Genomic DNA, 26,227 nt, shown 5'->3' with positions numbered 1-26,227 from the left:
AAGCAATGCGTTAATCCTGACCTAATATTGTCAGACTCCGTGAAGCATTACAGAGTGAAAAGCCCCAATACCTGTGATCTTGGTTCCCTCTTTGGTCTCAGCGGGAACTCCAATGCCATACTCGTTCTCGCCGGTCACTCTGAAGTAGTAGACTCCTCCCTCTTGCAGGTCTGACACCTTATATGTCAACCTATGGCATGTGTCGGTCAACTGGGTCCACCCTTTCTTGCTGGCCTCACGAATGTCCAATTGATAGTTCTTTACTGGCCCTCCTCCTTCATTCTCTGGAGTATCCCATGTCACAGTTGCAGAGTTCTTGGTCACATCCTTGACCACGACAGATGCCGGAGGTCCAGGAGAATCCAGGACTCTGACGTTGAGGGTTAAGGAGGCAGTACCGGCTATACTGGACAAGGTGATGGTATATTTTCCCGAATCATTGCGAGTGGCTTTCTCCAAAGTGATTGAGGTGAAGGTGTCTGTGGTGTCAATGACAGCACGGACCCGTAGGTCAACATCGGGCTTGCTCCAAGTCACAGTGGGGATGGGTTTGCCTCTGAAGGGCACCATCATGGTGAAGGAGCTGCCATCCTTCACGATAAGAGTTTTCCTCATATCATTGCTGATGTCAAAGACGGGCTCTTCTTCCCGTTCCTTGGCCAGCTGTTTGTCTGACTGCGGACTGGGCTCGCTGACTCCAATCTTGTTGATGGACTTGACCACAAACACGTACTCTGCACCAGGGGTCAGTCCCACCACTGTGAACTCTGTATTGTTGGTGTTCTGGACACCGACGGTCCATTCATCATCCAAAGTGTTTCTGTATTCTACTCGGTAACCGGTCACCGGTGCACCGCCGTCAAAGAGGGGTCTATTCCAGGACAGGGTCACAGTGGTCTTTGTTGAGTCAATGATCTTGGGCTTAGTGGGTGGGGAAGGCAAGAACTGGGGATCTTCCGCCTTGGTGAGCGGACAGGCAATGCTGGGAGCACTGAGCCCAGCAGCATTCTCTGCAAACACTCGGTATTCATACTCACAGCCCTCACGCAGGTGTGACGCTTTGACTCTGAGGTCATAAACCGGTTTCTTGTTAACACGGCACCAGCGAAGGCCGGCCTTCTCTCTCTTTTCGATGACATAGCCAGCAATGCTGCTACCACCGTCAGAGACCGGTCTTTCCCAGCAGATGGTCATTGCCTCGCTCGTAACGGAGGTGACCTGTACATTCGTGGGAGCAGCGGGGATTGTGAACGGATCCACGGCCTTTGTTGGCTCACTTTCAAGGGCTTCGCCATCCCCATATTTGTTGACTCCTCTAACTCTGAAGATGTACTCATTCCCTTTCAGCAACTTGGTGACTTTGCAGGTGGTGGCCTTCATGTCACTGTGTACAAGAGTCCAAGCCAGCCGGCTCGTCTCCCGTTTTTCAACAATGTAATGCATGATATCGGCGCCGCCGTTCTCCTGAGGCGGGCCCCAGGACAGGGTGCATTTTTCTGCTGTCAGGCCAGACACAGCTAAGGGTCCAGAAGAAGGTCCAGGCCTATCCAGAACTTTGCAGTTGATAGCCACGGATCTGGTTCCTGCCACATTGTGCAGAGTCAGGACGTATTGGCCAGAGTCTCTCCTGATAGCATCTCTTACGAGCAGGGTAGTTGTGAAGTTGGTGGTGGTGACTTCACATCTGGCCTTGGCTTCAATCTCCTTTCCATCCTTAGACCACGACACGACAGGAAGGGGACGCCCGGTTGTTTCAGCATCGATTTGAATAATCTCTCCTGCTTTAACGACAAGCAGCTGTCTGAACTTTTCCTCCAAGATAATTGTGGGCGGATCTACATCATCCTTGACTGTTACAGGTCCAGTACTCTCAGAAGGAACACTTAACATCTCGGCGGAATTCTTTGCAATAACATGGAAGTCATACTGGACATCTTCAGTTAGGCCTGTGACATCGAAGTAAGTGTCCTGCAGGTTGTTGAAGTTACATTTCAGCCAGCGGCCATTTGGAACCTCTTTGCGTTCAACAATGTAGCCAGTAATCTTGGTCCCAACATCATGTTCTGGCCTCTCCCACAAGAGAGAGACCGAGGTCCTTGTGATGTTGGTGACTTTAAGGTTGCGAGGAGGTTCACATGGATCCCTTGCTGCCACTGGCTCACTGGCTTTAGAGCCTGGACCAATGCCAGCAATGTTCTCTGCATAGACTCTAAACTGATAGAACAAGCCTTCTTCAATGCCAGTCATCTTAAACTGGGTTTCAGCCAGAAGACCTCTGTTCATCTTGGTCCAAAGAATACTGCTTTGGTCTTTGCATTCAATGTGATAACCAGTGACGGGGCTCCCGCCATCCCTGATCGGTCGATCCCAAACCACAAGCATGCCAGACTTGTGGGCATGAGAAACACGAATGTTGACGGGAGAGTCCGGAGGTTCGAATGGGTACTGAGCAACAACAGAAGCCGAGTCAACGGCGTGACTCTTGCCGTATCGATTCTCAGCTGCAACACGGAACTGATACTCTATTCCCTGAGTGAGACGAGACACTTTGATTGAGGTCCTGGCAACAGTAGCAGACACAATCTGCCATACGGTTGTGGTCGTGTCTCTCTTTTCCACCACATAATTATTAATCTGGCATCCGCCGTCGTAGGTCGGAGCATCCCAAGACAGAGAGATGAAGTCAGCGCTCACCTCATCCAGCTTAATGTTACTGGGCGGGCCAGGTTTGTCCAGGATGATAACAGAGATTTCACCTGTCGTCGTACCCACTGCATTAGTCAGGGTGATCTCGTATTTACCTACGTCTTCCTTGGTGGCATCCTTGATGAAGATTTTAGACGAGGTTTGTGAGTTGAGAACATTGACGCGAGTGGTCTGCTTCAGCACCTGGCCGTCCTTTTTCCAGGTCACCTCAGGTTGCGGCCTGCCCTTGAAGGGGACATCAATCTTCAGGTCATCTCCAGCTTTAACACTGAACGTACTGAACAGCAGGTTGACGATGGGTTGTACTGTGATGTCCTTCACAATGACGGGGTCAGCAAGAGGTTTGGGGTCACTCCGACCCTTCTCATTCACTGCAACAACCCTGAAAAAGTACTCCTCATCTTTTGTGAGACCTTCAACAGTGGCCTCTAGTGCTTTAACTTCACTGCACAAACTCCACGTTTCGTCTCCGTAGGGCTGCATCTCCACAATGTAGCCTGTAATCTTGCTGCCACCATCATGGTCAGGTTTCTCCCAGGATAGCGTGACCGTGTGACGAGTCACATCCATCAGCTGAACCCTGCCAGGAGGCAAAGGAGCCTCAGAGACTTTGACTTGTTCCGTGGAGGCAGGCAGACCCACACCAAATTCATTTACAGCCAGCACACGGAAGTAATACCGGCCTCCCTCCTGCAGATCAGAGACCAGGTAAGAGTTCCTCACACAGTTGGTGCTGACGCTGGTGAAGGCCATTCTCTTCTGCTCTCTCTTCTCCACAATATAATGAGATATCTTTGCCCCTCCATCGATAAGAGGAGGCTCCCAAGAGAGAGACACTGAATTTCTTTTCACATCTTTCACCTCAAGCTTCGTCGGCGCACTCGGTGAGTCCAGGACTCGGACGTTGACGAAGGCCGACTTAGAACCACTCATGCTCTCCAGAGTTAGCAAATATTTGCCGGTATCAAATCTGTCGACATTTTCAATTACTAACATGGTGTAGGAGCTCGTCACCTCAATCTGGGCACGCTCATTCAGAGTGCCATCTGCCTTTGACCACCGGACCTCCGGCTCAGGCTTCCCTCGAATTGTGACAAACAGACGCAAGGACGCTGTGGCCCTGACGTTGACAATCTTTCTTAGATCACAGTCGAGTTCAATTTCAGGAGCTTCCAGTTTCTCAGCGGCGATGACACTGCCGGGCAGGTCTACGTGTTCACCCACGCCCTCGCAGTTAAGGGCGCAAACGCGAACATTGTATTCGGTGTTCTCCCTCAGTTTTTTCACTGTGTAGTTAGTAGCCTGCACACCAGTGTGCGGGGTGCAAATGACCCATTCATCCAACGCAGCCTCCTTTATTTCAACAATGTAACCAGTGATGGGCGCTCCACCGTCATATATAGGCCGAGTCCAAGTCAACGAGACCGTTGTGCTGGAATGGTCAGTGACCTTTGGGTTGTTTGGAGGTCCTGGTGGGTAAATGGCATCACATGCCTTGATGTACTGAGTTGGTGCGCTGGGCTTGCCCACGCCGGCGGCATTTTCAGCAGAGACCCTGAATTCGTAAGAGTGGCCCTCAGTGAGACCCGTGCATCTGAACCTCAGGTCAGACAGCCTCTTCTTGTTGCATTTGCTCCATCGAATGCCATCCTTGTCACGTTTTTCAAGGATGTAGCCCTCAATCTCAGCTCCCCCGTTGCTCTCCGGCCTTTCCCAGGTAAGCACGATGGAGTCTCTGGTGACGGCACCGGCCTCTGGCACGGACGGCGCACTCGGAGTAGTGAAGGGATTTCTGGCAACAACTGGCTCTGATTCTAACGGCTCTCCAACACCGTATTTGTTGACAGCCGTGACACGGAAGATGTACTCATTTCCAGGAAGAAGTTTGGTGACTTTATAGCTGATGGCTTGAATCTTGGGCTCCACCATAGTCCACGACAAACGGCTGGTTTCTCTCTTCTCAACGATATAGTGTGAAATGCTGGCGCCACCGTCATGCGAGGGATGGTTCCAATGCAGGTAGCACTTTTCAGTCGTGACACCTTTGACCTCAAGCGGGCCATCTGGTGGGCCGGGTCTATCCAGTACCTTGACGTTAACTGGGATCATCTTGACTCCTCCGACATTCACAAGTTTGAGAGCAAAGTGTGCGCCATCTGTTCGGATGCAATCCTTCACGGTCAAGACGGTGCCTGTGAGTGTGGTCTTGATCTCCATTCTTGGCATGGTCTTATCAATCTCCTTTCCATCCTTCAACCAGATGACCTCAGGCAGAGGCTTGCCGGTGTAGTCTGCATCAATGACAAACGTCTCACCAGCACGAACGACTGTTAGATCCTTGAATTTGGAATCCATGGTTGCGTCGGGGGCCTCAATTTCATCTTTGGCAGTTATTTCCCCTGTGCTTGGAGAGGGACGGCTGGACAGACCAGCTGCGTTCTTGGCAACAACTCTGAACTCATAAATGCAGTCCTCAGTCAGACCGGTGAGAGTGAACTGGGTGTCAATTATGTTGGTAAAACTGGCCTTCATCCAGCGAGTATCAGGGTGTTTCCTACTTTCAATCAGGTAGCCGGTAATCACACTGCCTCCGTCATACGGCGGAGTGGTCCACTTAAGCGTTACGCGGTTCCGTGTTATTTCAATGGCCTCAGGAGCACCCGGTGGGTCGATGGGGTCACGGGCCACTGCGCTATCTGAAACCTTGCTGACCGGACTAAGTCCTGCAATGTTTTCGGCATAAACCCTGAATTCATACTCAATGCCCTCCTCCAGATCTGCAGTCTTGAAACGTGCATCGGGGATGAGCAGCTTGTTGAGTTGAGTCCAGAGGAGGCTGTTCTTCTCCTTCCTTTCCAGATGATAGCCAAGAATGGGACTCCCACCATTGTTTGCGGGTGGCTTCCACTCAACGACCATGCTGTCCTTGGTGGCAGCGGTTACAACTGGGACCACTGGTGCATCAGGCACGCTGAATGGATACTGAGCCATCACTTGTGGGGAGACAATGGTAGAACTCTTTCCATACCTGTTCTCGGCAGACACTCTGAACTGATATTCCACGCCAGTCTTCAAATTGCTGACCTTGATGGTTGTTCGAGCAATGGTTGCAGACACAATCTGCCAAGCCGTTGTGGTGGTGTCTCTCTTCTCCACAATGTAGTTGTTAATCTGACAGCCGCCAGTATACGTTGGTGGTTCCCAGGAGAGTGTTACATAATTGGAGCTCACTTCATCAATCTTCACAGGACCAGTGGGCGGGCCCGGTTTATCAAGAATGACAACAGTAATCTCTTCGGTTGCAGTTCCGACATTGCTGGTGGCTGTGAGGGTATATTTGCCGGAATCCTCCCGCTTTGCATCCTTGATGCAAAGCTTGGTAGATGTAGGTGTGCCAGATACGTTTAGCCTGGTCGTCTCTTTAAGAGCCTGTCCTTCTTTCTTCCACTCCACTTTGGGGACCGGACGTCCAATCACAGGAATCTCAATCTTCAAATCTTCTCCACTTTGCAAACTATAAGTGTTGAATCTCATCCTGAATCCGGGCAACATAGTCAAGTCCTTGGCAATCACTGGCGCAGAGAGAGACCTTGGGTCACTCTTACCCTTGTCATTGAAGGCAGATACTCTGAAAAGATATTCATGTCCAGCACTTAGGCCCGTGACCATGCCTTCACAGGTCTTGGTTGTGGCAGCCACCACCCATTCCTCGGAGTCCATGGTTTGCATTTCGATGTAGTAACCGATAATCCTGCTTCCTCCGTCATGGACTGGTTTTTCCCACGACAGCGAGGCAGTTGTTTTAGTGACTTCGGTCAAAGTGACTTTACCAACTGACAGAGGAGGCTCAGAGGTCTTAACAGAGTCTGTTGTCTCGATTGGTAGTCCTACTCCAAACTCATTTTCGGCAAGGACCCGAAAGTAGTAGATTGCTCCCTCTGTGAGGCCGGAAACCCGGTAGCTGGTCTTTGTGCACTTGTTGTCCACATTAGCGTATACCTTCCTGTTGGACTCACGCTTTTCAACCAGGTAATTTTTTATTCTTGCGCCACCGTCAATAAGAGGAGGTTCCCAACTCAGGGTGACACTCTCCCGTTTAATATCTTTGACGGTGAGGTTGGTGGGGGCTCCTGGAGTGTCCAGAACATTGACAGACACAAATGCAGACTTGGTGCCAGCACTGTTCTGCAGATTAAGGATGTATTTTCCGGCATCATTTCTGTCACAGATGTCGATGGAGAGCTGTGTGTAGTCTTCTCCCGTCTCAAGTTCAACTTTACTGGGCAGGTCACTGTCCTCCTTGGTCCAGTTAACGTCAGGTGTAGGACGACCCTTAAACGGAATGCCAATTCTCATCGGGGCTCCCGCACGGACAACAATGCCCTTTCGGAGTTCAGCATCCAGAATCATCTCTGGAGCATTCATTTTATCCACAGGAAGAACGCTGCCCTGGATTTCAGTTGGCTCCCCAATTCCCAGCTTGTTGATGGCACACACGCGCACTTTGTATTCCTGATACTCAGTCAGCTTGGTGATGGTGAACTTGGTGACATTCACTCCGGAAGGTGGTGTGCAAATTGTCCATTCCTCCTCATCAGCCTTCGTGATTTCAACAGCATAGCCTTGAATCTCACAGCCACCATCATATATGGGCCTGTGCCATGCCAGGCTTATGGAGTCCTTTGTGGTGTCTGTCACGTGGACGTTGATGGGGCTGCCAGGCTCAAATGTGGGGTCACAGGCTTTAAGATAAGGTGTGGCAGGGCTCGGCTGACCCACGCCAGCTGCATTTTCAGCAGAAACCCTGAATTCATATTCGTGGTCCTCGGTTAGGCCTGTCACTCGGAAACGCAAGTCTGTTAACCTGCGCTTGTTGCACTTGGTCCACCTTATGCCAGCCCGGTCTCTCTTTTCCACAATGTAGCCAACAATTTCACTGCCTCCGTTGGTCTCAGGGCGGTTCCAGCAGACAGTCATGGAGTCCCTGGTAATGTTGGTAATCTCAATCTCCTGAGGTGTTCCAGGCGGGACAAATGGATTCCTCATGATAACTGGAGCCGACTCCAGAGGCTCACCCTCACCGTATTTGTTGCATGCCATGACCCTGAAGATGTATTCGTTTCCCTTCAAGAGTTTGGTGACTTTGAACATGGTGGCGGCACAGTCACTCGAGACCACGGTCCACGCTAGGCGGCTTGTCTCTCGCTTCTGAATGATGTAGTGAGAAATGCCGCTGCCTCCATCGTGCCTTGGTGGAAGCCATGACAGGGAGCACTTCTCCTCAGTGACATTGCTGACAGTAAGAGGTCCCTCTGATGGACCTGGTCTGTCGAGGACCTTTACACTGAACGGAAGAGTCTTGCTGCCTGCCACGTTGGTGAGTACCAGTGTGTATTGCCCGCCGTCCACTCTGATAGCGTCCTTCACAACAAGAAGTGCCTTAAAGTCTGTATTTTTAATCTCCGCTCTGGCCGAGTTTTCCACTTCAACATCTCCCTTAAACCACTGAGCTGTCGGAATGGGCTTCCCGTCCACTTTGGCCTCCAAACTGAATGTGTCCCCAGCACTGATGACAAGGGTTTGATTGTACATGGCGTCTGTCTCACACTTGGGCGGATCAACTTCGTCTATGGCTGTGATGGATCCACTGCTCTCAGAAGGCTTGCTGACCGCACCTGCTGCATTTCTTGCAATGACTCTAAAGTCATATTTGCTGTTTTCTCTCAAGCCCGTCACTGTGAATTCGAGGTCCGTGACATTTGCAAAGCTGGCCTTCATCCATTTTCCTTCGGGAAGATCACGTTTCTCCACGACATAGCCAGTAATTAGACTCCCACCGTTGTACTGCGGCGCCGCCCACCTGAGCTTCACCGAGTGTCTGGTCACTATCAGTGCAACTGGACATCCAGGAGGATCACACGGATCGCGGGCCACATAGACCTCTGAGACCTTACTGGACTTTCCAATTCCGACAATGTTCTCAGCATAGACTCTGTATTCATACTCAATGCCTTCCTCCAGGGGACTGGATTTGAACCTGCAGTCTTGGATGAGAGTTTTGTTTATCTTGGTCCAAAGTATGCTGTTCTTCTCTTTCCTTTCAAGATGATATCCCAAGATAGCGCTGCCTCCGTCAGACGGAGATTTGTGCCACTCCACTACCATGTAGTCTTTAGCGTATGAAGATACAAACGGTGTACCCGGGGGGCCAGGCTCCTGGAATGGATACTGTGCCACAACTGGGTCAGAATCAATGGCATAACTCTTGCCATATCTGTTCTCAGCATAGATTCGGAATTGATACTCAGCGCCGGTCTTGAGATTGCCCACTTTGAGTGTTGTTCTTGCCACAGTGGCAGACACCACGAGCCAGTTGGTGGTGGTGGTATCTCGTTTCTCGACAACGTAGTTTGATATTTGGCAGCCGCCTGTGTACGTGGGAGGTTCCCATGTAAGTGTGACGCTCTCTGCACTGATATCCTCTAATTTGACAGGTCCTGAAGGTGGTCCGGGCTTATCTAAAGTGATAACCTCAACAGTGGCTGCCTTGGAGTGCAGATCATTGGCAACGGTAATGTTGTACATGCCTCCGTCCTCTCTGGTGGCGTCTTTAATTGCAAGTGTGGTCTGATGGGCTGAATCTGTGACGTTTACTCTGGTGGTCTGCTTGAGGAGGACTCCGTCCTTGGACCAAGAGATGGTCGGCTTTGGATGGCCTGCAACTGGCACTTCAATCTTGAGGTCGTGTCCCACTTGCACACTGTAACAACTCGTTTTCGGTCTGACGGTAGGCTCAATCACAAGGTCCTTGGCGACAACTGAATGAGCCAGTTGCCTGGGGTCGCTCCTGCCCTTGTCATTGACAGCGACCACTCTGAACTGATACTCTCCTCCCTTGAGCAGATTGCTCACCAGGGCCTCGGTTGCCTTCCCACTGGTACAAACAGACCAAGAGTCGGTGTCCTTTGGAGCCAGTTCGACTTCATAGTGGGTTATCCTGCTGCCGCCATCATGTATGGGCTTCTCCCACGTCAAGGTGACGGTACTATGTGTGGCATCAACAACGCTGACTTTACCAGGGGGCTGCGGCTTCTCAGATATCTTAATTGGTTCGACGGTTTTAGCGGGCAGACCGACACCATACTCATTCTCAGCCATCACTCTAAAGAAGAATAGTCCTCCCTCTGGGAGAGATTCCACTTTCCATGTCATTTTATTGCAGGTGGTGATTGGAGAGTAAACCTTCCGAGTGCTCTCCCGCTTTTCTACAAGGTACTGCTTAATCTTTGAGCCGCCATCGAGGAGCGGAGGCTCCCATGTCAGGGTGACAGAATTCTTGGTAATCTCCTTCACCAGGAGGTTATTTGGGGGGCTGGGGGTGTCCAGGACTCTGACGCTGATGAACGCAGACTTTATTCCGCTGGCATTCTCGGCAGTCAGCGTGTATTTGCCACTGTCAAATCTGTCCACGTTCTCAATCACAAGTGACGCATAGCTATCTGTGTTGTCAATTTGGGCTGTCTCCTTCAGCTCCCCGTCAGCCTTGCCCCATCTCACCTCTGGGGCTGGACGACCTCTTACAGGAACAAAGAGCCTAAGTGTGCTTGCGGCTCTAATGTTGATCATCTTTCTCATGTCGGCGTCCAGGTCCAGGTCAGGTGCTTCAAGCTTCTCTTCCGGAATGATTTTTCCCGGAAAATCCGCCTGCTCGCCGACACCGATTTTGTTGATGGCACACACTCTGAACTGGTACTCGTGCTTCTCCAGGAGCTTTGTCACCGTAAACCACGTTTCTGCGATTCCAGAAGAAGGAGTGCACATGAACCACTCATCTGACGCACTGTTGCACGCCTCCACAATGTACGCCTGAATCTCACAGCCACCGTCATAGATAGGTTTACCCCAGGTCAGGGAAACGGTCGATCTTGAGGTGTCCACCACTTTGGGATTGTTTGGCGGGCCTGGTTTGAAGACGGGATCCAAAGCTTTGTAGTACGTTGTTGGGGAACTGGGTGTTCCCAAGCCGGCAGCATTCTCGGCAGAGACCCTAAATTCGTAGCTGTGGTTTTCTTGGAGCCCAGTAACTCTGAAGCGGAGCTCGCTCACGTTACGCTTGTTGCACCTGGTCCATCTTACACCGTCCTTGTCACGTTTCTCCACAACGTAACCTTGGATGACACTACCTCCGTCATTACTTGGCCGTTCCCAGGTCACGACCATGGAGTCTTTGGTAATCGTGGAGACATCTACCTCTGTTGGTGGGTTGGGAGCTACAAATGGATTTCTGGCAACAGTGGGCTCTGATTCCAGAGGCTCGCCAACTCCATACTTGTTCACTGCAATCACTCTGAAGATGTACTCATTGCCAGGAAGAAGCTTGGTGATCTTCAGGTTGAGGGTCTGAACTTTTTGTTCGACTACTGTCCAAACCAGTCTGCTGGTCTCTCTCCTTTCAACAATGTAATGGGAAACATCACTACCACCATCCTGCAAAGGTGGTTTCCAGGAAATGGAGCACTTCTCACTAGTGACCCCATAGATTGAAATAGGGCCCTCAGGTGGACCTGGCCTGTCCAGAACTTTGACATTAAAGTTCACAGATTTCTCTCCGCCTACATTCTTCACCAGCAAAGTGTACTGGCCTCCATCAACACGAATGGCTTCTTTGACAACTATACAGGCTAAAAAGTCTGTGTTCTTGACTTCCAAGCGTGCTGCTTCACTCATGACTTGACCCTCCTTCAGCCAGAGTACCGTCGGTGGAGGTTTTCCCGACATAGCTGCCTCAAGACAGAAAGACTCTCCAGCATTCACAACCACTGTCTGGGAGTATTTGGCATCCAAGTCGATTTGGGGCGGATCCACCTCATCCTTGGCAGTGATTGCTCCTGTAGAGTCAGATGGCTGACTGCTGACACCCGCTGCATTTTTGGCAATGACACGGAACTCATAAATCTGATCTTCTGTGAGACCCGTGACAACAAAGGAAGTCTCAATGACATTGGCGAAACTGGCCTTCATCCAGCGTCCGGCTCCTTCCTTCTTCTCCACCACATATCCGGTGATTTTTATGCCACCGTCATACTCAGGTTTGTTCCATCGGAGGGTCACCTGGTTTCTGGTTACAATAACAGCCTCCGGCCTTCCTGGTCTGTCACAGGGATCTCTGGCGACCTGTAACTCGCTCACGACACTCGCTTTGCTTAGGCCAACAATGTTCTCAGCGTAAACTCGGAACTCATATTCAAGACCCTCTTCCAGGCCACCTACTTTGAACCGGGCCTCTGGGATGAGCTGTTTGTTCTGCTTCACCCATAAAATGCTGTTTTTCTCTTTGAGCTCGAGGTGGTAGCCGAGGATTTTACTTCCACCGTCACTGCTGGGTTTATCCCATACGACCAGCATGGACTCCTTGGTGGCTGACTGGACAACCACCAAACGCGGTGAAGCTGGTACGTCAAACGGATACTGAGCCACAATGCTTTCAGAGAGCAGTGCCGAGGACTTGCCGTATCGATTCTCTGCAGCAATCCGGAATTGGTACTCACATCCAGTCTTCAGACGTACAGCTTTTATGGTGGTTCTGGCCACTGTCGCTGAAACGATCTGCCAGTTAGTGGTCGACGTGTCTCTCTTCTCAACAACATAATTGTTGATGCTACAGCAACCGTCGTACTCTGGAGCATTCCAGGACAAGACCACACTGTCTGCAGTGACCTCATCCAGCTTGATTGGGCCAGTTGGAGGGCCTGGCTTGTCCAGGACCACCACATTTATGTCTGTAGTCGCCTCACCAGCTGGGTTAACAAGTTTGATCGAATATGTTCCCACATCATCTCTGCAGGCCTCCTTAATGACAAGGAGAAGGTTCTTGTCATTGCTTACAGTGTTGACTCTCGTTGTCTCCTTGAGGGTGACACCGTCTTTGGACCAAGTGGCTGTTGCTTTGGGACAGGCAGCATAAGCTACGTCAATCTTGAGATCATCTCCCGCTAACACGCTAAACGTGCTGAAAGCCAATTTAAACATTGGCGCTATAACCAGGTCCTTGGCCACCACGGGCATGCTGAGAGCACGTGGATCACTAACTCCCTTTTCATTGGTTGCCGAGATACGGAACATGTACTCCTCTCCCTGTGTCAAACCGGTTACAACCACCTCGTTGGTCTTGACTGCCATGACCTGGGTCCACTTTTCACTTTCACTGCCCTGCATCTCCACAATGTAGCCAGTGATTCTGCTGCCACCATCATGGTCGGGCTTCTCCCAGGTCAGCGTAACACTGGTGCTGGTCACCTCGCGGAGGGACACCTTTCCTGGAGGTAGCGGTCTCTCTGACACCTTAATGGGGTCAAACGTCTCCACCGGGAGGCCAATGCCATATTCATTCTCGGCCAGAATTCTGAAGAAGTACATCTTTCCTTCCTCCAGCTCTCCAACTTTCCAGCTGGATTTGTGGCAGTTTGCACAAACAGTGGAGTAGGCCTTCCTGGTTGACTCACGCTTCTCTACTATGTAATTACGGACTCTGGAGCCGCCATCAATTAAAGGCGCATCCCAAATGAGGGAGACTGAGTCTTTGGTAACCTCCTTGATGAGAAGGTTCTGAGGTGCTCCGGGCGTGTCTAGCACCCTGACGTTAACAAACGCCGTCTTACTTCCAGAGGCATTTTCCACAGTGACCATGTATTTACCACCATCAAATCTGTCTACGTTTTCAACTTGCAGAGCAGTGAATGATGAGGTGACTTCAATGTTAGCTTTGTCCAGAGACTCCCCGTGTTCTCTTGACCATTTGACGTCAGGTGCCGGCCTGCCTTTAATAGGCACAAAGAGCCTGAGGGTGCCACAGGCTCTGATGCTGACTACCTTACGGAGATCCGCTCCAAGTTCGATTTCGGCGGGCAGAAGCCTATCTTCGGCTTTTGAGGTTCCGGGGAGAGCAGCAGGCTCTCCCACACCTTCGCAATTGGTGGCACAGATGTTGATTTTGTAGTCTTGGTTCTCTTTCAGTCCAGTGATAGTGAAAGAGGTAGCTGTCCATCCCTTCTTAGGAGTGTGAATTGTCCATTCATCCTCTTCTGGCAGGCAGGTCTCCACAATGTAGCCAGTGATTTCAGAACCACCATCATAGATGGGCTTATTCCAAGCAAGGGTGATGGATGACTTGGTTGTGTCTAGAACTCGAGGGTTACCTGGAGGTCCAGGCTGGAATATTGTGTCCATGGCTTTGTAGAACGGACTCGAGGGACTCGGCTGGCTCAGTCCGGCATTGTTCTCGGCAAAAACTCTGAACTCATACTCGTGGCCCGGTGTGAGGCCAGAGGCCTTGAATCGTAGGTCAGTGACAGTCCTTTTGTTGCACTTGACCCAGCGTAGCCCAGTTTTATCCCTCCTCTCGATGACGTAAGTGTTGATGCTGCTCCCTCCATCTTGTTCGGGGCGCTCCCAGCAGACCACCATTGTGTCTTTGGTGATGGTGGTGACCTCAGGCTGCGTGGGTGGGTCACTGGGAACGTAGGGATTGGCACATATGACAGGCAGGGACTCCACAGGCTCTCCAGTGCCATACTTATTCACAGCCATAACTCTGAAGACATACTCATTGCCCTCAAGAAGCTTGGTGACCTTGAACCTGTTTGCTTGGAGATCCGTGGCCACATTTGTCCAAGCCAACCTGCTGGTCTCGCGCTTCTGAATGATGAAGTAGTCAATCTTGGCACCGCCGTCATGTGTCGGGTGCAGCCAGTTGAGGACACATTTCTCTGCAGCAATGTCAGTAACGATTAAGGAGTCGGGCGGTCCGGGTCTATCGAGGACCTTGACATTGAAAGCGAATTTAGCATAGCCACCGGGGTTACTGGCAGTCAGGGTGAATGTGCCGCCATCTCTTCTCAAAGAGTCTTTGTTAATCAGAGCTGTGTGGAAAGGAGACACCTTGATCTCCAACTTGCCGGTATCTTCGAGTTCTTTCCCGTCCTTGGTCCACACAAGTGAGGGGATGGGCCGACCTGTCACATTGGCCTCCAGTGTAAACACCTCCCCTGCCTTGACGACAACATTGCTGCTGTAAATGGAGTCGACGTTGAGCCGGGGCTCTTCAATGTCATCCCTGCACGTGATGGCCTCCGAGGGTTGCGAAGGTGCACTCACGGACCCTGCCGAGTTGCGAGCAAATACGCGGAATTCATAAACCGTGTCTTCAATCAGACCACTAACTGTGTAGACCGTCTCGAGGATGTTGTTGAAGTTGGCTTTGAGCCACCGCCCATTTGGGAGCTCTCTCCTCTCCACAGTGTATCCGATGATGGAAAATCCTCCGTCTGCCTCTGGTTTGGTCCAGGAAACAGTTACCTCATGTCTGGTGATGTTCAGTGCCAAAGGTCTGCCTGGTGGATCCACCGGGTCCAGAGCAAACAATGGGTCAGAGGGTTTGCTGGGTTTGCTGAGACCGGCCAAGTTTTCAGCAATAACACGGTGTTCGTATTCAATTCCATCAACCAGGCCAGTTGATTTGAAGATGTTCCCTATCACAAGAGCTTTGCTGATCCTCTGCCACAGAATGCTGTTCCTCTCTTTTCGTTCCACATGGTACCCCAGAATGGCACTGCCTCCATCTGAAGATGGCTCGTTCCAGCTCAGAGTCATTGCATCCTTATTGTAAGATGTGACTGCAGGAGGCCCTGGCTGGCCTGGGACATCAAACGGGTAGGCGGCCACCACTGTCTCAGAGACAATGGACGGTCCAATACCATATCGATTCTGGGCCTTAACACGGAACTGATATGCAGTTCCAGTGATGAGCCGGGCTGCCTTAAATGTGGTGCGTATGACAGTGGCTGCTAACTCCACCCAGGAAGTACCGGTGCTCTCACGCATTTCAACAATATAATTGTTGATGGGAACACCTCCATCATTCTCAGGGGCCTCCCAGGACATCAGGATGTAATCAGATGAGACTTCATCCATTTTGATGGGACCAGTGGGTGGACCTGGAATATCATGGACTAATACTGTGATGGTATCGGTCACTGTGCCCAGCATGTTCTTTCCTGTCACAGAATACTGGCCTCCATCAGTCCTCTTGATCTCGCTAATGTTGAGGACGGTTGATGTTGCTGTGGTTTCGGTGTTAATTCGTTGTGTCTCTTTGAGAACTGTGTCTCCTTTCTTCCAAGAAACAACAGGCCTAGGTTTTCCAAGTACGGGAATCTCAATCTTAACACGGTCCCCAGCCTTGGCAATGACCGTCTTCTGGTAGATGCCACGGAGGTCAAATGACGGACCTGATGTTTGTTCTTTGATAATTGCTGGTCTGCTCTCACGTGGGTCACTTCTACCCGAAGCGTTGACTGCCATGATGCGGAAAGTGTATTCTTCTCCCTCGATGAGATTCGTAACGGTGAAGTCAAGAGCCTTGATGGCGGCAACATGGAACCAGTGCTCAGTTTCCTTCTTCTGGGCCTCAATGACATACCCGGTGATCAAGCTACCACCATCGTGAAGAGGCTTGGTCCACGCCAAGCTGGCACTGTCAGCCGTAACATCAGTGATGTACAGGTTTTCAGGCGGAGAAGGGGCCTGAGATGCCCGGATCGGTTCCGGGGTTTCAGCGGGCTCGCCAACGCCAAGGTCATTCTCAGCAGAGATTCGGAAGTAATAGTAGGCGCCTTCCTCCAGGTCAGTGAATTTGAAAGAGCACTTCTGCCAGGCGGTGTTCAAGACCGTGTAGGCCTTTTTTGTGGCCTCTCGCTTTTCAATTATGTAGTTGTGGATCTTAGAGCCACCGTCAATGATGGGGATCTCCCACTGAAGGGTTATGCTCGTTTTAGTGATCTCTCTGGGTTTGAGATTCACTGGGGGCCCTGGCGTGTCCAGAACCTTTACATTCACAAAGCCCGTCTTCTTCCCAGCGACGTTCTCCAGGCATAAGTTGTACTTTCCGGCATCATATCTCGTGCAGTCAGGAATGACCAGCAGTGTGTAAGACTCAGTCGTGTCAATATGCGCACGCGTTTTTAGACTGACATCATCTTTGCTCCATGTGACGTCTGGAACAGGACGGCCTCGGATGGGAATAAAAATACGGATTGAGGTGCGCGCCCTGACCACCAAGGTTTTCCGGAGTTCGGCGTCCAGCTCAAAGTCTGGAACGGACTCCTGGTCCACAAGTTCTGTTACTTTTTCAACCTCTGCAGGTTCACCAACCCCCTCGGAGTTCACAGCTCTGACTCTGAAATGGTATCTGCCTCCCTTTTGCAGTTTTCCGATAACATATACAGTAGCCTTCAAGTGGTACTCTGTCTCTGTCTCCCAGTCATCATGGCCTTCCTTTTTGTACTCCACAATGTATCCATCCACTGGCAGACCACCATCATAGTGGGGTCGGCCCCAGGTGAAAGTGGCAGACGTTTTAGTGGTGTCTGTAATCCTTGGGTTGGAAGGAGGGCCTGGTGGATCTGATGAAAGGGGAAAAGAAATTGTTAAAAAAACAACAACAACAACAACATTCTGCGGCCTAAACTAAATAATTGATACTCTTGAACTACATACACACGATATCCTTGGTCATCGCCGGACGCGAAGGCTCACTGGGTTCTCCGAAGCCAGCCTTGTTCTCAGCAGTTACTCTGAACTCGTACTCGACCCCTTCACTTAGGCCTTGCACCTTGAAGCGCAGGTCCGGGACCGTTCTCTTAGAAGCCCTGACCCACCTCATTCCTCGCTTCTCTTTCCTTTCTACCAGGTACCCCCTGATGTCACTGCCACCATCCTGCACTGGTCTCTTCCAAGAAATGGTGACAGAGTTCCTACTGAAGTTATCAATTTCTGGGGTTGACGGTGGACCTGGGGGACCTGTGGGCACAAAGATGATTGGGATTGTTGGTGATGAAAATGTGACATTACCCAAAGAGCAGGTTGATGCTTAGCACCTTGAAACATGTTTATAATATTGACTGAACTTACAATAACTGTCGACCATTTTGACTGGAGCAGACAGGCTTGCGTCTCCAGTGCCATATTGGTTGACCGCAGACACCCTGAAGATGTACTCGTTGCCTTTGATCAGTTTGCTGGTGACACATCTGCAGTCCATGACATTTTCAGCCAGCTTGGTCCACTGCAGGCGACTGGTCTCTCGCTTCTCAAGGACGTAGGACTTAATCGAGCAGCCTCCATCCTCCTCTGGTGGAAGCCAGGTCAGGGTGCACTTTTCAGCAGAAATGTTACTGGCCTCAATGGGGCCCGGAGGTCCAGGAACATCCAGAACCTTCACTTTGACGTGCTCCTCTCTGATGCCAAATGGGTTACTGGCAGTGATGGTGTACTCTCCGGTGTTTTTCCTGCTGGCGTACTTGATGGCCACAGTGGAAGAGGTTGGAGTGCTGGTGATGGTGACAACGTCGGAGTTCTTGAGCTCACGGCCGGCCTTTGACCAGACAGTGGTGGGGGGAGGTTTGCCGACAATCTTGCAAGCTGAGACCACAATTGTTTCTCCTGCCCGGACTGAAAGGCCGTCCTTTATGTCAGGGTCAATGGTGATGCTCGGGGGTTCTGCGTAATCAAGTGATGCAAAATGTTAGATTGCAAGCTGGAACATTTGGAACATATGGGGAATTTGGTCAAAATCATCTTACCATACTCATCCTTGCAAGTTAACAAATCAGTCGTCTCGGAGGGAAGACTAATAGCACCGGCAGAGTTCTTAGCCCTGACTTGGAATTTATACTGAGCTCCCTCTGTCAGGTCAGTGACGGTGAAGGCACATCCTTGAATATTGACATGATTTGCCTTCATCCAGGCCTTGCCGCCGGCCTCGAGTTTCTCTACCACATAGCCAGTCAGTTTGTAGCCACCATCATATTTGGGTGGAGTCCACATAAGAGTGACCGATGTCCTGGTGACATTAATGACGTCAGGCTTGCCAGGAGGATCTAAGAGAAGACAAAGACCATCGTGGTCATCTTTTACTGCCGGATGCGAAGGAGTTGTTGGTGGTTGGATTTTTTTTAACTCGTATGTCCGTGCGGGTCTTTATGGTGGTGGGGTGGTTGTGGAATCCGTGTGGTGGTGGGGTTATTTTTAACTCGTGCAAAGCACTTTGAGTTGCAATTTACGTTCGAAAAACGCATATGAATAAAGTTCGATTGACTGACTGATCTCAAAAACTCACCAATGGGATCCAGAGCAACAACGGCCTCAGTCGCTCTGCTGGCCTTCCCCAGACCGGCTATGTTCATGGCCATTACTCTGAATTCGTACTCCAGTCCCTCGATCAGTCCCGTGACCCGGCACTCTTTCAATCTGAGAGGTGTCTTACTGGCTCGTTTCCACATCAGACTGTTCCGCTCCTTGAACTCCACATGGTAGCCTGTGCACAAGAACACCATCAGCGTTGCGGTGCAGATCGCAGCTTTACACCGAGGCCGTGATAACACTCGGTTACCTGTAATTGGGGAGCCGCCTGTGTCTTTGGGATCAACCCACGTTAGGGTGGCTGACTCGTGGCGGATGCTCATTATCACTGGAGGTGCCGGCGCCTCTGGGACATCTGGGCGTGGCAACACAAGAAATAGTTTTCCGTGAAATTCATCACAAAAGGCTGTTTTGTTTTGGTCGCCTTGGATACTCACCGAAAGGATGCTGCGCGATGACCGGGTCTGACCTCAGGTGCTCTCCAATTCCGTACTTGTTCTCAGCGAATACTCTGAAGATATACTCCACTCCGTCGTGGAGACGTATGACTCTCATGGTGGTTTTTTGGATTGCCGAAGCCACTGTGGCCCACTTATTATCTGTTGTCCTCCTTTTCTCGACAATGTAGTTGGACACCTCTGCACCACCGTCGTCTTTGGGCGGCCCCCATTCCAGGGTGATGCCGTCGGCTGTGATCTCGTCAAACTTGATGGGTCCGGTGCAGATGCCCGGTTTGCCAACCACCTTGAGCTGCAACTTACAGTCCTTGGAGCCCAAGCTGTTCCTCACGTTGATGGTGTACACTTCCGCGTCTCCTCTCTGGCAGTCTCTGATCAGGAGAGTGGTCACACCCTGGGATGCCTCGACGCACATACGCCCAGTGTCACCGAGCACCACGTCGCCCTTCTTCCATGTGGCAGTGGGATATGGCACACCGCTGAGGGGGATGTGAATGCGGGCGGTGGTCCCCTCCTTCACCACGTAGCAACCGTCATGCAGACAGCTCAGGTTGCAGTCAGGTAACACTGGACAGCAAAGGTTTTGGCATGTTGAGGAAACTGTTGCAACAGTTTTAATCTTCCCCAGCTACAGCGAGGACTTTTTCCAAAAAATGTTTTGTGATTTTACACTACGCAGGCAAGTCTGAATTTAGAATTGCGCTCCTTCAATCTAATGCCACTGTGTGCAACAAGATGCTGAGCAGCATCAGCTCGACTGGAAAAGACGCCATGTAATTATCGGCCAAAAGATCATGATGCTTCAGTGTCCAGTACCACATGTTCTGCTTTTTTTTAGTTGTATAAACGCACAGACGAGTAGATAGGTATGCATCATGTCAGGATTCACATGCATCATGGAACGTGACATGGGATTCAGCGTCCTATCTATCGAAAAATTCAACCGACGGGAGCGGCTCTATTGGAAGAGGCTGCCGGTCTAAGGATGACATAACGCGGATGTCCAACACTCAGACTCAGACTGTGCTCAATCACAAACTGTTGTGGTTTTGGAGAGTCGCTGCAGGGTGGACAACAACTTGGAGAAACTGGAATACGTGCTCTAATATTGACTGAAATCACGGATTTGGATGATCGACGCCACTAAAGAGACATAAGCCTCAAGGACTCAAGGCTGTCTTAAATTCTTGGGCAGCCTGCTACTAAAACAACATCTGCTATCTCGACCTTCCCCCTGATGAAAATATGCAAAATATGTAGTGTCCTTGGGTGTCTTGAAAGGGGCTTATAAATATACTGTATTATTATTATTATTATTATCTGCATGATTTGGCGTGCCAAGTTGAGCAACTCCAGTCTCGCACCTGCAAAACTGAAGGAACACTTCTGGAGTCATATTTTTATTTATCACTAAAGGTTAAGGGTTGAGTGGATCTGCATATGAACTGGTTGGGTTGGGTACCTCTAACAAGGTTAAGAACCACTGCTTTAGAGGCATATTGTCACCTGTTACGGGCATTTGTGGACTGTGTCCTCTTCAATAAATGGCAGTCACATGGTAAAAGCAGGGTGCAGTTCTTACCAAACTGGTCCTTGGCAACAGCCGCAATCTCAGAGGGCGGCCCCACTCCGGACTCATTGAGGGCCGTGACTCTGAACAAGTACTCCTTGCCCTCTGTGAGGTCCCCAATGGTTAGTGAGGTGTTCTTGCCCTTGGAAATCTCCTTCCACTTATCGCCTTCATTCTGGTCCACGATATAGGCGGTGATGTGGCTGCCACCATCACTGATGGGCTTTTTCCAGGCCAGGATGATGGAGTCTTTGTTAGTCTTCTTGGCCTTCAAGTCCACCACTGGACCAGGTTGCTCTGGAGGAGCATCAAGGGTTACATCACAGTGAGAATCACTGTTGTGCCGTTCAGAAATAGCAGATTGCATTCAAGGATTTTACTTATTCATTTGACTGTCAGTAGTCTTTATATGAGGCAGGAGGGAGAGAGAGATCGACAGGCGGATCGGTGCAGCGTCTGCTGTCATGCGGACGTTGTATCGGTCTGTCGTGGTAAAGGAGGAGCTGAGCCAAAGGGCGAAGCTCTCAATTTACCAGTCGATCTATGTTCCAACCCTCATCTATGGTCACGAGCTATGGGTTGTGACCGAAAGAACGAGATCCCGGATACAAGCGGCCGAAATGAGTTTTCTCCGCAGTGTGTCTGGGCTCTCCCTTAGAGATAAGGTGAGAAGCTCGGTCATCCGGGAGGGGTTCAGAGTCAAGCCGCTTGTCCTCCACATCGAGAGGAGCCAGATGAGGTGGCTTGGGCATCTGATTCGGATGCCTCCTGAATGCCTCCCTGGTGAGGTGTTCCGGGCATGTCCCACCAGGAGGAGACCCAGAGGAAGACCCAGGACATGCTGGTGAGACTGTCACCCAGCTGGCCTGGGAACGCCTCGGGATCCCCGGGGAGAGCTGAAAGAAGTAGCTCTGGAGAGGGAAGCCTGGGCTTTCCTGCTAAAGCTGTTGTCCCCGCGACCCGGCCCCGGATAAGCGGTAGAAGATGGATGGATAGATGGTCTTTACATGCAAGATGCGCATAAGAATTGGGGACCTACGTACCTGAAGCTCGCACGCTACCGGCAGTCTCACAGCCCTCTCCGATGCCGTAAGCGTTCTCGGCCAGAACTCTGAAGCAGTAGGCCTGACCGGGCTCTAGGTTGGGAATCCTGTACGAGATCTTGTGACACTCAGTTGACACACAAGTCCAAGCCTTCCTCTCAGCCAGGCGCTTCTCCACGATGTAGCTCTTGACAGGACTGCCGCCGTCGATCAATGGGGCATCCCAGGTGATCCACGCGTGGTTTAGGGAGGTTTCCTTCACGGTAAGGTTCTGAGGTGGTCCAGGGGTGTCTACAGTGGAGAGGTGGAGTAGGTAGCGGAATCAGAGGCAGTATACCGCACAAGAATTATTTCAATAAGCCAGTAGGCATTGAACTGGGCTCCCGATTTGAAGCCATAGTTCGGGGCTCAGCAAATTATGACTCCTGTCTACATTAGCTTTGGGCCAATTATACATTTTGATACCATTGTGACGACCACTTTCTTTGTTAAATTGTGACTTTTGTTTCTGCCGTGCATGATGACTTGGCGATTAAAGCGTAGTGCCAAGAAGCGGCAAGCACGACTTAGTTCATTGTTTTGTTTTTTTTCTTTTTAACTTGAAGTACCGATGAATGGCATTAGCAGACTTCACCAGTACCCGAAATGTGAAATACTGCCAACATTGGCCTAAACCTGATCCCTAGTAGCAGTACTTGTCCATCCCTAATTGTCACATTAATCTGACATTGACAAATGGTTCAGTTAGGTCTGTTTGTATTTTCAACCATCCAAGGCAAAAGTTGAAGCAAGTCAACTGCACGGGCCTTTGTTGTTTTAAGTCAGTTTCCTCGTGTTCATTGGAGTAAATGGTGATGCAGGTATTAGAATTGGAACAATGACGGCCCTCCAAGCCGTCTCACGGGAACGCCGGAACGAAATGATTTGCTCTCTGGTCCCAGGAGAGATTTGCTTAAGGCCACCAAGAAGTTTGCTATCTCACCGAGGACCTTGACGACAATGGTGTAACTCTTGGACCCGCTGGTGTTCTCCAGTGTCAGGACATATTTGCCAGCGTCGTATCGGTTGATGTCTTCAACCAGGAGCAGGGTGTCCCACTCTGACGTCTTTATCAGGACGCCGGTTCTCTCCTTCAAGTTTCCGTCCACCTTGCTCCACGTCACTTTGGGTGCCGGGCGCCCTCTCAGGGGGACGTAGAGCCTCATGGTGACACCAGCGCGGAGAACCAAGGCTTTCCTCAAGTCGGCATCCAGCTCAGCTTCCGGAGGGACTGCGGGAAGCGCATTTTGTTCAGTCGTTCAGTTTTTATTTCTCTGTTGAGTGTTCAGCAAACATTGCGGTTCAACCTTTTCTCCTCCTTATCTTAAGCCAGCAGTCCTGAAATTGGGTCTCAAATTGGACAGGCATTTTCATTAGACCGGCCAATTGGTGCTCTTGTCAAATCCAGCTTCTTTCATTTTAGGCTGCTGGCTAAAGTCAAGTGTCTCCTTTCTCGAGAGCACTTTGAAAGAGTTTGCGTCTGGGATGGGTAAAACTATTTGTAAATAGGTTTTGTGGATGCCATCTCAAGAGGACGGATTTCCACCTCACTACGGGAGGTATTGGCTGCACTAAACCGAGGTTCACTGTAAAGCAATCCAAATGAGGAACATACTTAGGATGTCTTGAGGCGTGTGGTTCCCGGGGACTTCGCTGGGCTCGCTGTAGCCAATCTTGTTGAGGGCAAATACTCGGAACTGGTACTCTCTGCCTTGCATCAGGCCCGTCACCAAGAACTTGGTGGCCTGGAGCTTCTTGGGGACATTGCATCTGGTCCAGTTTTCCGTGGAGGCCACTTTGCACTCCACCAGGTAGCCGATGATCTCGCAACCGCCGTCATACGCTGGCTTGGTCCAGCTGAGGCTGATGGAGCTCCTGGTAGAATCCACCACCTTGGGGAATGCGGGGGGCCCGGGAGGATCTGGCAAATACAAACCGTGAATAACAAAACCGCCAGACACTTGATGATTTACCGGCATTTACCAGCAACTCGCAAACCTGAGCACACCTGACACATTTTTCTTCTTTCTTCCTTCCTTCCTTCCTTCCTTCCTTCCTTCCTTCCTTCCTTCCTTCCTTCCTTCCTTCCTTCCTTCCTTCCTTCCTTCCTTCCTTCCTTCCTTTCTTTCTTTCTTTCTTTCTTTCTTTCTTTCTTTCTTTCTTTCTTTCTTATTTTCTTTACTTCCTTCCTTCGATGGGACAACAATGACGAAATGACACTTGGCTACAGTGTAGTCAGAGGCTAGCTTGTACAACAGTGTAGATGTACTGTCCCCCGCAAACTAAGTCTGCACACAGCCATTCATCTCGAAAGCGGCTGGAAACAAATGTGAGCACACCCCCAATTGAAACCGCCCAAATTGGGCCAATTATGTCAATATTTTGTGGGGCCACTATTATGTTCCCCTCTCGAGGTTGCCGTTGGAATCCTCTAGGTGCGACAAGGCCGAAGATGACACACGTTCTGCCCAGTCACACCTGACGACTTCAAACCCGAACCAGTCACCCGACACCGAGGAGAGAAATGTGCTTACTAGGCCCAAAGAAATTTCCAGTTGCTTTTGTTGCGAGTGGTTCAGACATTGTCTGTGTGTTGACTTATTTTGAGGGAACACAAAATGCGCAGTCGTACAGGCTGCAGTGTCATCACTTCAGTGGTATCCCATCAAAAGTGAGAATCAAATCTCTGCAAAACTCAGGTTGTACTGTTGTGAGGTACTGGAGGGATCGTTTCATTTGAGTGACAAGCAATCGCAGGTTCTCCGTTCTCAAAAGTGACTCACAGACAGGATCGACGGCCAGTGCAGCGCCTGATGCATCGCTTGGTTTTCCCAGACCGGCTTTGTTCATGGCAATGACCCTGAACTCGTACTCGGAGCCCTCAGTCAGCTGACCCGCCTTGATGGTTCTGTCGATCACCGGCCGACGGTTGACCTTGGTCCAGGTCAACTCGGTGGCTTCGCGCTTCTCTACCATGTAGCCCAGGATGGTGGCTCTACCGTCATTGGCCGGCGCCTTCCAGCTGACCGTCATGGAGTCCTTGGTGATGTTGGTGATGACCGGTGGATCACAAGGGCCGGGAACATCTGCAGGAACCAAATTGATCAAATGAGAAGCAGTTGGACCTTATGGCGGTACTTTTGGCCATCGATAAACAGTGTAGAAAACGGATCGAGGACTGGAAGTGTGCGCTCACCGTAGGGGTTCTTGGCCGTGACTGGGTCGGTCATGACGGCGTCTCCCACGCCGTACTGGTTCTCAGCACTAACTCGGAACTGGTACTCGTGGCCCTCTATGAGTTTCTCTACCGAGCAGTCGGTGATGTGTCCGTGAATATTGGCGGTGACCAGCGCCCAGTTGGCCCTGCTGGTTTCACGCTTCTCAATGATGTAGCTGGTGATTTCAGAACCGCCGTCAGAAAGTGGAGGTTCCCACCGCAGCTTGATGCGGTCTGCGAACACTTTGGTGGTTTTCACTGAAGCAGGAGGACCTGGTTTGTCTGCAACCAAAAACAGGGGAGTTTTGAAGACTTAGGCAGTGTCCCTACTGTTCATTTTCCATGCGCACAGAATATGTGCGGGAACAATTTTGAATTTGAAATACCGTCTTCATCATTGGCTGGCTGAGATCACACGGTCACACATACTCATTGTCTGATAGTCGAACGCACGCAGTCGACTTACCGAGCACTTTGACTTTAATTGTGGCGTACTTGCTGCCATTGACGTTCTCAGCGAGAATAGTGTAGTCACCGGATTCCTTCCTCGTGACGGAGTAGAGCTCCAAAAGGTGGACGTGTTTCTTCTGTGTCATCTTCATTCCCTCCGCCAGATGGAGCGGAACGCCGTCTCTCTTCCAGCTCACCTTGGGAAGAGGCTTGCCAAATACTTCCGCATCCAAGAAGACATTCTGTCCGGCTTTCACCACAATCAGGTTCTTCATGTTGACCCCCAGCTCCACACGTGGAGGAACTGCACAGAAGAAGACCAGCTGTCATCTGGTCTGCTTAGGCCAGCATCAACTTTGTCAGATTTAGGTCTGAAATTGAAGTTTGTGGTGAAACCAAATTTTTCCTCTTGACTCTATTTTTTTTCAATCCTTGCTTTTTTTGGGCCTCAACCTATACGTACAGCCCAGTACCAAGCCAAGTCCCAATGGTTAGGGACAACGGACCCGCTGCATCTCGGGGCTTCAGGGAGTCCGAGTAGCTGCTT

General features: G+C 50.7%; 1 protein-coding gene across 1 annotated transcript in view; it reads right to left on the bottom strand.

Annotated features, from left to right (window-relative positions):
• ttn.2 (titin, tandem duplicate 2) overlaps positions 1-26,227 on the bottom strand; it is a 174,926-nt gene that overhangs the window by 27,346 nt on the left and 121,353 nt on the right. The window contains exons 205-218 of the mRNA XM_052081957.1: positions 25,697-25,984; positions 25,210-25,512; positions 24,797-25,099; positions 23,629-23,934; positions 22,957-23,244; positions 21,975-22,265; positions 20,944-21,228; positions 19,341-19,928; positions 19,154-19,258; positions 18,881-19,078; positions 18,345-18,641; positions 17,674-18,261; positions 17,260-17,562; positions 72-17,165 (exon numbers count right to left, since the gene is read on the bottom strand). Coding sequence (XP_051937917.1) covers positions 72-17,165; positions 17,260-17,562; positions 17,674-18,261; positions 18,345-18,641; positions 18,881-19,078; positions 19,154-19,258; positions 19,341-19,928; positions 20,944-21,228; positions 21,975-22,265; positions 22,957-23,244; positions 23,629-23,934; positions 24,797-25,099; positions 25,210-25,512; positions 25,697-25,984 — 21,237 coding nt within the window. The remainder of the gene's footprint in view (positions 1-71; positions 17,166-17,259; positions 17,563-17,673; positions 18,262-18,344; positions 18,642-18,880; positions 19,079-19,153; positions 19,259-19,340; positions 19,929-20,943; positions 21,229-21,974; positions 22,266-22,956; positions 23,245-23,628; positions 23,935-24,796; positions 25,100-25,209; positions 25,513-25,696; positions 25,985-26,227) is intronic.

This window comes from Hippocampus zosterae, chromosome 12, assembly GCF_025434085.1.
Source record: "Hippocampus zosterae strain Florida chromosome 12, ASM2543408v3, whole genome shotgun sequence".
NCBI lineage: Eukaryota > Metazoa > Chordata > Actinopteri > Syngnathiformes > Syngnathidae > Hippocampus > Hippocampus zosterae.
Note: the sequence above shows the minus strand (reverse complement) of the source record. Positions and strands in the feature narration are given on the sequence as shown.